The 10,850-nt window shown below is 42.1% G+C and overlaps 1 protein-coding gene across 2 annotated transcripts in view; it reads right to left on the bottom strand.

Moving 5' to 3' along the window:
- Positions 1–236: 236 nt before the first annotated feature.
- The window catches only part of Colec12 (collectin sub-family member 12), a 170,348-nt gene continuing 159,734 nt past the window's right edge, over positions 237–10,850 (bottom strand). The window contains exons 9-10 of one of the 2 annotated variants that reach the window (NM_130449.2): positions 3,298–3,443; positions 237–1,244 (exon numbers count right to left, since the gene is read on the bottom strand). In NM_130449.2, coding sequence (NP_569716.2) covers positions 1,225–1,244; positions 3,298–3,443 — 166 coding nt within the window. In that variant the 3' untranslated portion in view covers positions 237–1,224. The remainder of the gene's footprint in view (positions 1,245–3,297; positions 3,444–10,850) is intronic. The other variant, XM_006525640.3, reaches the window with a different exon arrangement.

Raw genomic sequence — 10,850 nt, 5'->3', positions numbered from 1 at the left:
TGCCTCCCAAGTGCTGGGATTAAAGGCGTACACCACCACTTCCCAGCTTAACACTTCCTCTTACTGGAAGTGGCCAGTGCTGGGCTAGTGGCACAGCCTACTTGAATGAGCTGTCATGATGTTCTCAGGCTTGAGCTCCGCCATCACCAAAATGTACAAGGGCATTTCCAGATGCTTCATGTGATTCACGGTTCTGAAGAAATCACACAGACATAGACACATACAACAAAAATTTTCTTCAGCTGGACAGATTAAATCTGAAGAGAAACTCCATGAAATTTTATTAGTACCGCTATTATTATCTTTGGCTTTATGTATCATATAGGTACATTAAAAAAAGGAAAATGATTGTAAAAGGCAAATATTTTGTATAAAAATACGAAGTTTAAAAGCTCTTTAAGTATATTTCATATTATTACTAAAATGTGGCCTATATGTGTGCATCTGCATATTTTTCCTACATTTGGGATTTTAGAAACACACTGTTTACACAGAGCCAGTGTACTGGCTAGTTTTGTGTCAACTTGACACAGCTGGAGTTATCACAGAGAAAGGAGCTTCAGTTGAGGAAATGCCTCCATGAGATCTAACTGTAAGGCATTTTCTCAATTAGTGATCAAGGGGGAAAGGTCCCTTGTGGGTGGGACCATCCCTGGGCTGGTAGTCTTGGTTCTGTAAGAGAGCAGGCTGAGCAAGCCAGGGGAAGCAAGCCAGTAAAGAACATCCCTCCATGGCCTCTGCATCAGCTTCTGCTTCCTGATCTGCTTGAGTTCCAGTCCTGACTTCCTTTGGTGATGAACAGCAGTATGGAAGTGTAAGCCGAATAAACCCTTTCCTCCCCAACTTCCTTCTTGGTCATGATGTTTGTGCAGGAATAGAAACCCTGACTAAGACAGTCAGTAACTCAACAACCAATGATAGTCTTTTTCTGATTGGAGCATTCCATATTTGGAAAGATATACTTTGCATAAATTCTATGGTTAATGGCTGAGAAAATCTATGCGATTCAGTCCATTTGTACACTGGAAATCAATATATCAACTTGGGGGAGCATTTTAGCCCCCTAGTCCTTGGGTTATTGTGCAGTAGGTGTCCATTTATTTTGAATAACTACTTTTCAGAGCTTTTTCCATTCAATCTGGTGAGAAGTGATGGAATCAAAAACGAGCATTCTTCGGCTTTCAGAGGCATCAGAAAATATGTTTCTGCTATTATATCATGCTGTTATAATATGGATGATGGTACTGAAACAGAAAAAAAAGGATGGGCATTAGTTTTGTTTGAATAATAAAATTATTAACAACTTAAAACAGGAGGAATCTTTAGGAAAGAGCACAAATGGCATTATTGAAAGAAAAATGTTGGGAAGTTGTTTTTTTTTTGTTTTTGTTTTTTGTTTTTTCCAGATTAAGCAATGTGGAGCAAGCAGACCGTGCCACCAGACAGAAAAACTGGTAAGATTGAAGTAAGTTCAAAACCCCGGAGAATCTCAGAATTGAAAATGGTAGGTGTGGAACCAGTTTCCTGCCAAGCCAAGCTCTACCTGTTCTGGAATGTGTAACCATGACACCCCACTGAGAGGACCATGACAACTCATCACATAACATAAAATTCTGGAGTCCTCCATGCTGACCAGTTATCTAGATAGGCTCCAAATGTTTAGCCAATGAACTTCCCTTATTGGGCTTTCCTTCCTGCAAAAGGTATGTAACCCTTGGTTCACCATGAGTAAGACACATGCATTTACATTTACCATAAATCAAGCGGTTTTGGACAAGCCAGGACCGTCTCCTTCATCAAGGATCACCTGGTGGTGGTAGCATGGTAGGGGCTTAAAGAGCCTCACCTAAATCTCCCAGAGAGGCCGTCTCTGTTTCAGCCTTTGTGTACTCTGGCACTCATTTGGAACCAAAATGGATTCTGTCTTGTCAGCCATACCCCTCCTGCCTAGGGCATAGGAGAAGTGCAGCCCCATGACCCCCATTCTCAACTCTCCAATATCCCCAGTGGTGTCTGGGTACACAGGAGCCCAAGGACCACAGCATCTGTCCTAGATCTCGTCCAGAAAAACACAGGCTGACCCTTATCATGGACTGTGTTCTGTCTCCCCTGAGTGGCTTGCTGGCAGGGTCAATTTTGGGGAACTATGTTCCCTATTCAACACTCTTTTGAGCAAACAAGACAAACACATCATGCCTGATTGTCGCCATCAACTATAACCCCATGTTTAGTGATCCATGCTTCTGCCCCTTAGCTGACCACACTGTGTGTTCCTTATTTGTTTTGAGACCTGTAGCATTCACACTACTATTCGATACATCAAAGTACTCTGGAAATGAATGTATATGTAATTTATGTCCCAGTTACCTCCAAAAATAATATGAGTAGAATATAGATAGGTCTTTTAAAATTACTAATTAACAAAAATAGATTTACTGAACTCTAATTTACAGGTAATGCAGATCATCCATGTAAAATTGCTTTTTACTTCAGTGCGTCTTAGTGTATTTCTTCTTAATTTTAATTTTATTTATATAATGCATATGAGTGTTTTGCCTGTACATATCTGTGCATCACTGGCCTGGTGTCTACAGAGACCAGCCGAGGGCACCATATCCACTGGATTGGAGTTACAGATGGTGGTGAGATGCCATGTGGATGCTGAGAATCAAACCAGGGTCCTAAGTTAGAGGAGCAAGTGCTCTTAACTGCTGAGCCAACTCTACAATCCCCTTAGTATATTTTCAAAGTTGTGCCATAGGTCTAAAGATTGCTGTCAACTCCAAAGAAAGCCCATACTCTTAGCATTCCTTCCACCTGCCACTACAAACTTAGTTCTAATGAAAAGGAAGACACTCTGTTTAAAAAAGGGTCAAATAGTAAATGAAGCTTTAGATAAACTTCTTATGTAGTCAAGAAGAATATCTACAAGATTTTTTGATGTAAGCATTTTTAAGTTATGCAGATTATAACTCTCCACTACATTAGCACAAAACCTGGCTTATACTAAATGCTCAGTTAAGTACATGTGGTTTCACTGAGTTGGCTGGATGTGAATGTCCACACCACTCCAAAGATATCACACTGGTACCATATATTAAAGAACAATTAACTGGCAATATGATAAATTAAAGAGTTATTGTTATTCCCCTGAGCTTGATAACTTACCTTGCCATTAAGTAGAAGTGAGCTGGAAGCTCAGGCCTGAGAGCCTACATTCAGAGTCCTTCTCAACACCTCTCCCCTTTAACAAGACCCAAGCCCTGCAGCTCCATAGTAAACTGTGAGGCTGCTTACCTGCCTCCCTTTCCTTCTCACAAATGAAGTTATTGATTTCATCACACTGGAAGTCATTCCACTGTCCTGCGTAAATCAAGCCAGCACAGTCTTCTCCTGGCCCATGGCCACTGCCCCAGTTATCTGGTTGTCCAGCTTTCCAGTTTCTTTTAACAAAACAGAAAAGAACTGTTATCTGTACAGCATGCAGAGGTTTTCTTTGCTCAAAAACAGTTGAGGGATGTAAACACAAAGCCAAAACATGCCATTTGCTGTGGAATGGAAACACATTATTTAGAAAACTGCTCACTTTCACTTAGCTGTTTGCAGAGAGGCTGAAAAGCAGCCTGTCCTTGCAGGCTTGTTATCTCTACCATAGTGAGATCAACCCAGTGAACCTCATTATTACATTGTGGAGGGGATGAATCCTTTGACATAGCTGGTGAATGGCCTTCAACTGTGTCCTGCAGTGTGGACTTCTGGTCTTGTGTATACAGTAGGTAATATGCACTCTTGGGATATCTTACACAAATATGCATGCATGCATGCTCTTCTGAGAATACACAGGGATCAATGTGTGTCAATGGTGTGTCTTGTCTCTAACAGGTCAAAAGGTCTAGAAGAGAAAGTGAGAGCACCTTGATACACAGTTACAAAAACCCACAACCACAAACAATTAGTTGTGGCTATGGCCTAGCTGTACATGGTTGACAATTTCAGAAAATAATAATTTAATCTTACTGAAAACAACTCAAATATTTTACAACCTCTTTTGGGAAAGAGCTTCTATTTTCATGTATGATAGAGGGAGAGGGAAAGAGAGAGGGAGAGAGGGGGAATGAGTGAGTGAGTTGGGGAGGAAGGGAGGGAGGGAGAACTACAGTGTGTGTCAGAGGACAACTTGAGAGAATCAACTGTCTCCTTCTAGCATGTGGGCCCTGTGTCATCAGCCTTGGTGGCTGATGCCTCTACCCACTGCGAAATCTCTCTAGCTCAGGAGAGAAGATTTTCATTTTTATTGATTTATTGAATGATTGATTGACAGTGAATAGTCCTAGCTGGATATGAACTCAGATATCTACCTGTAAGTCCTCTGACATGTTTGGATTAAAGGTGTGTACCACCATGCCTGACTAGAAGAGCATTTGCCATCGTCGTCGTCGTCATCGTCGTTGTCCTCCTCCTCCTCCTCTTTCTCCTCCTTTTCATCTCCCTTCTCCTCCTCCTTCTCCCTCTTCTCCTCCCTTTTCTTATTCTTTTTAAAGACATGTCTCTCTATGTAGTTCTAGCTGTCCAGGAGTTCACTATGTAGATTGGGCTGGCCTCAAATTCACAGAGATCTTCCTGCCTCTACCTCCCTAAAAGTGTCAGAAAGAGGGTTCTTAAAACAAGTTTTCTGAGTTTTTTGCAAGGGGTTTGAGGGGGTGATTTAGGCAGGCCTGAGAAAGAACCAAGACATTTGTGCATGCTAGGTTGAGTCTTCTACCACTGCCTCTGCCCATGCTAAGCCTTCTTTTTACTTTATTTTACGATTAGGTCTCACTAACTTGCCCAGCTGGCCTTGAATTCATTCTGTACTCTATGCTAACCTTTTTTTTTTTAAATCTTGTGATCATCCTGCCTCAGCCTCCTGAGTAGCTTGAATTCCAAGCCTGAACAAGTTTTTATTAGGATGAGTTTATTTGAAGCTCTTTTATTTGGATGCTGCTGCTCAAAGCAGGACTTCTTGTGACTTTATAGTTCTTGATTCTGGTTCCATGCAGCAAATTAAGTGTGGCTCAGACTCTTTTCTGGAAGGTCCTTTTGAAGAAGCAAGTTCATGGTTGTGGTTTCTGCTTAAGGAAAGAAACTGACTTCTTACCCTAAAACATCTGTAATAAAGGTACTCCCAGCAATGACTCACCCACATTAACTACAGGGTACCTGAGGGCTCTCCTTAGGTGAGAACTCATATTGCCCTTCATCTTTTGACAATGAGATCATCAGAGTCAGAAGGCAGTGAGAAAGAAAAGGTGATTATAGTTAAACAGGGGGGCAGCATGATAGAAGTAATACTCAACTAATTCTAAACCTATCTATCTAGGGACTTGATAAAAACTCTGACCCCATGATAATCTAGTGAAGCAAAGGTGATTCAGAAGGAACAATCTACCAACGAGAGGAAACTACTAGGAAGAATTAGAAAATATTACTCACTGCACTGATCCTCAGAGAGAATGTAACGACGAGCTGAGTTTAATTCAGGCAATGGTAACAAAGGAGCACAGAACGAAGTTCCAGTTCTCAGGGAACTTGCATAACAGACTTGAGGATGAAGTTAAGACTCAAACTGTCAGTGGTGCCCAGAGGGACAGATTGGAAAGAAAGGGAGCTTCCTTGAAGGCCACCTCTGCAAAGGTTAGCAGTACCCAAGTAGCTTGTTCTCAGAAACATGCATTTTGTTCATGTCTAATAGTAATGGTGATTTCATTTTCTATAATTTTATATTAATTATAATATATTAATTTTACATCTCTTTATATCTCTGATTTCAAAATATATTATGTATTTGATATATATGTATATATATCATATACACATATGTTTGATATTCTTGATTTCTCAGTTAATTATAAAAGTGTATGTATGTATATACACACACTCACACAAACACATATGGTTTATTTAGACTCAGAGGATCTGTTTAGTATGATTCTCTTGCATTTTACTTTAAGTCATTTAAGATCATTCAGGTAAGAAGGACTTACTGATTAAACAGAAAGGGAACCATTCCCAACTGGGTTCAAATCACTAGAATTCTTTATGTAGAGTGCTCAGAGATTTCTTTATGACTAAAGGCAGCATAAATTCTGTGGAGCAGAGGCAACTAAGATACCCAGCATGGGTGGCAGCTGGGATGAGAAGATGGAGTCTCAGAGCATCTCTGGAAAAGCTAAAATTCCATGGAGCAACCTCTGGGCAAAACCCTTAGTTTGTATGCTCGTAACAGAGAACAGAGCATGTCAGATAAGCAGAATGTGTATGTAATATTTTGGAATGTTAGCCTAAACAGTGCCTTGACTGCATTCACAGGTAGGCTCTGGAAAGAATAACATGAGCTTGGCCATATTACAACACATATGTCATAGCAACGTGAACGCTTCTGAGCACCCCAGGAACCTTAGATACACTTGAGCTGTAAGTGATTTGCAAACACACAAACATGAACTATGGAGAGTGCAGCATCCCAGAATTTTGGGCCACTCTTAATGTTAGCAGAACATATACTTTCTATCTTGGGAATAGATCCCTCTAACTTTACAACTTAATATTTTTTCCATCAACCACAAGATTAACCAAGACTACAGTCAAGAAGCTTCTGCTGGTAAGGGTCTGGCTTCCAAACAAGAAAATGTTACTGTTGAGAAACGTCTCTTGAAGCAAGATGTTTTCCCACTACAAGGCCCCTGTTGTGGAAGATTCCTCTCTTGTGGCCTGGGCCAGTGCCACCCTGGGCAGGAACATGAAGTGTTGACTAGCATGAGCTGTTGTTGAAGTAGAAGAAACTGAAGAGTCTCTTCTGGCCCTTACTGCTCTATAGCACAGTACTATAAAACTACAACATGAGTTACATAACTGAGCAGGACAACAGCCCATTTTATCTTTGTAACATAAAAATAAAAGCAATTATTTTACTATCTGGTAGACCGCAGAGCGGGGAAAAGAAAATGTATAAGGGCTTTTGGCAGAGTGGGTGGACTGATTTAAGGTGGACAGTCTTGATCCTTTCCATATGAATCTGGTTTACCCCGGGGAAGGCAGCCTTGATTTAGTAACAGTGACAATTAGCCAACCAACTCATCTGCAGTTATTCCATTAAGAGTTATTATGCCTCAGTAAGAGAGGATGTGCATAGTCCTGCTGGGACTAGACATCCCAGGGAGGGGTGGAACCCAAGGGGAGCTGCCCTTCTCTTAGGAGAAGGGGAAGGGGCAATGGAGGAGATGGGAGCTCAGATTGGAACATAAAGTAAATAAAAAAATAGTGGAATGAATCACTGTGCCCCTGGTCTTACCAACACTTCTGCGATCCCTGTGTTGCTGCTTTCCTGATTTTTCTATTCTTTTCCTTCTACTTAGTCATGTGTGGAGCTGGAGATCCCACCCAGGGCTTTGTACAAGCCCCTCTGCTTATTTTGAGGTTCATTTCTTCTTTATTTCTACCCTCATAAAGTGGAAGCTTAGGTCATTCCTTTCTAACCTTTAAGAAAATTTAGGGCCAAGCATGGTGGCATGTAGTTTTAATCCCAATACTTGGGAGGCAGAAGCACATAGATCTCTCTGAATTTGGGGCCAGCCTGGTCTGCACATCAAGTTTTGAGACAGCCAGAGCTACATAGAAAGACATTATCTCAGAACTAACAACAAAAACCCAAACACAGTGTTTCAGAGCTGTTAATGTCTCCCTAAGCACTATTTTAGCTTCAGCTCATAAATTTTGATATGTTCTCATTGTTTAAAGACATTTTTAGACTTTCACTGTAATTTCCTCTTTGATCTATGGACAAAATCAGGCATTGCCAGGGTGGTATGGCCATAGCCTCTTCTTTGGTCTATGTTTTTTAACTTCCAAATACTTTATAGCTCTTTAGCTATCTACTTGTTTGAGGCTACAGAGCATAGTCTCTATAATCCCAGTTCTTGAATTTATTGAGTTGTGCTTGGTGTCCCACTGTGTCATTTATCTTTCACACAAGGATAACACCTCTCATTTACACTCCTATCCTCCTGTTCCAGCTGCCACCTCCCTGTGGACATCTAGGGACAATGTATTGACTGTGGATGGATCTTAATCTCCAGTCATGGTATAGATACTGGATATAAAGTCACAGGGCTGTGGTGACATGAAAGAAACAAAGGTGGTGTGTGTAGGATAGGAAGTTGTCTTTTCTCTGATAGGATTATGTTATTGTTATTTTTAAAAACCATATCTACAACTGGTATGTCCAGCAATCTACATTGTCCTTCAGTATTATGTTGAAATCACATTGGTATGTAGGCTTATGGCACATGAAAACTGGCCATGGCCCCAGCCCAGGGCATCTGACATACTCCCTTTATCTAGCTGGTCCTTACCTCCTTTAGTACAGTTACGTGAAAGGCTCTGCGAGTCAGTGTGTCTGAGGATAATACACCTGAGTCAGGTCTGAATGTGCCTGAAGCAGCTGGAATTTCTTCTCTGTCACTACAGCTTTTTATCTGTGTGTTCTAGCCCTGTCTTCCCGAACCATGTATCAGTGAAAATAACAGCGTAGAGCAGAGGCAATGGAGGAGAGGTCTGTCCTTGAAAACCGGCTCCTCTTTTACAGTAACCACAAAATCCTTAAATAATTTCAAAGGGACGGGTGTGTGTGTTTTGGAGAAAAAGGGTAAAAGGAAAGTTGTGTACTTAATTCCTTGGTGGCTGGGCAAGGCCTGGGATGGCTCCAGAGCCATTGGCTTCTGGTTTTGAAAACATTTAAGATGGCTGGCCAGAGTCCTTCCTTGACTGTTTGGTAGAACTCAGCCATGAAGCCTCTGGTCCTGGACTGTTCTTCTCTGCTGGGAGGCGTTTGATGACTGTGCGAATCTGATTTGTTAGTATTTGCTCTGCCTTCCTGTTTCTTTTTGACTTGATCTTTCTAAACCACTTTGTTTCTCGAAATGTGTGTGTTCATCTAGGCTGTTTGATTTGTTGGTGTATAGTTGTTCATAGTAACAGTTTATAATGGTCTTTGATGGTTATGATCTAGAAATCACTGCTGGTAAGAGAAGGAAGGGAAGGCAAGTGGACGGAGTCTTGGAGGCTCAGAATCAAAAGAGGAGGACAAAGGAGAGTCTGAGCATCTTGGGAAAGTGTTTCAGAAGATTTATCTGGGAGGCTAGGGATGATGACGCCTCTTTCCTTTCCTAAGCCATGATGGGGATTATTTTTGGATACTTCATAAACCTATTGTAAGATGCTTTGTGTCTCTAGTTAAGATCATGCACACTACAAATTCTGGGGAGTAATAGTCCCCAACCCTGACATATTTTACTGTGGAAGCAGTCACAATTATGACAACAGTTGTAACACCCACAGGCTTTCTCTAGTGCTTTCCAGGGGACAAGCTGTATACTAAATTCACACACATACACACTGTCTCTGCATGCACATCTGTGTGTGCATACCAATGCCCACAGAAGTGTGGAGTCTTGCAAAGCATATCCCTGCCATTCTAGGTGCTGGCCTGACCCCAGTGTGTGTGTGTGTGTGTGTGTGTGTGTGTAAGTATTAACACAGTCCTTTTGTCAACTTCATTTTACCACGGGGACATGGTGATTTCATGTGACTGAGGTGTCATGGGTGACAGCCTAAGTCCAGTTCTCATTCAAGTTTGTATTTGTATTCCCTGGACGGGCCTGGCTCTTTGTCTAGATTGTAGTGTTTATTATTATATGTCAAACTAAGTTAGTCTCTGAGACCTCAAACAACATCTGCCTGATTTACACTTGCCTTTAGAGCTTGATCCTGGGGAATTTTCCATGTACATATATGCCTTTGGGTAGAAAATGAGACACACAGTGTCTATGGTGGCTGAAGTGTAGGAGTCTCAGCTTCCAGGGTGGGGGCGGGGTGGACTCCAGGGTGGCTGTGGCTGGTGGCAAAACTCCCAGTAAGGTGAGTGATGTCATCCTTCTTGGGGTCCAGGGACCAATTCTAGTCTCTCCTCCCAGCCACAGAATTCTTCCTGGATCCCAGGGAAAGGGGGCAAAGCTTTACCTTTGAAAGCTGGAGCACTTAGTAATATTCCCGCTCAATCAATCCCATACAAGCCAATAAAATTTAAGATTGAATTTTGCAGTCAAACCCAAACTTTCTTTCCATTTACTGCAGAAAAGGGGGAGATGGATTTTTCTTCTTAGTTTCTCTCAACTCCCTTAAAAAGATATTTTGGCTCTCTTGACTACCAAAGAAAAAGCACTAACCTCCGACTGCCATTCCTGCTTCAAAGTCATGGCCGCTCCTGCTTTGCACACCAAAGCCCACACAAGTGTGGAGTCTCACAAAGCATCCCTGCCATTCTAGGTGCTGGCCTGACCCCAGTGTCTCTCAGAGGCAGGCACAAAGAGCAGATAGAGTACCTGAGATCAGGTAAGCACAGGTGTACCTCCAGCTTTGGGGCAGACCTAAGATCCACTCCATGTTTGCTCATATTTGTCTTTTCCCTTCAGAGATGGCCTTCTGATCCCATCTACTGTCTCTCTCACGGTCTTCATGGGGAGGGTTTAAAAGGAGAGAACTGCAAGGCGCATCGATGCAGGTCTGATGCAGCATTTGGGTGCTGAGGGCAGAAGACTGCACATTCCAGGTCAGTGCAGGTTACATGTGTAACTCAGACCTGGCTGTCCCTATGCTGGTTTGAGACCATCTGGCCTTCTGTCCATCACCTCAGCCTCTGGGCAACTCTTGAGCTACCTGAGTCTTACTTCAGTGCCTGTAGACTACCTCAGAGCAGAAGCATCCTTCCCCCATGGGAGAGCAGCTTCCTGTGACATGCTGCTGATAGGGCTGGC

Source organism: Mus musculus, chromosome 18 (genome assembly GCF_000001635.26).
Source record: "Mus musculus strain C57BL/6J chromosome 18, GRCm38.p6 C57BL/6J".
Lineage (NCBI taxonomy): Eukaryota > Metazoa > Chordata > Mammalia > Rodentia > Muridae > Mus > Mus musculus.
This window is presented reverse-complemented; position numbering and strand designations above follow the sequence as displayed.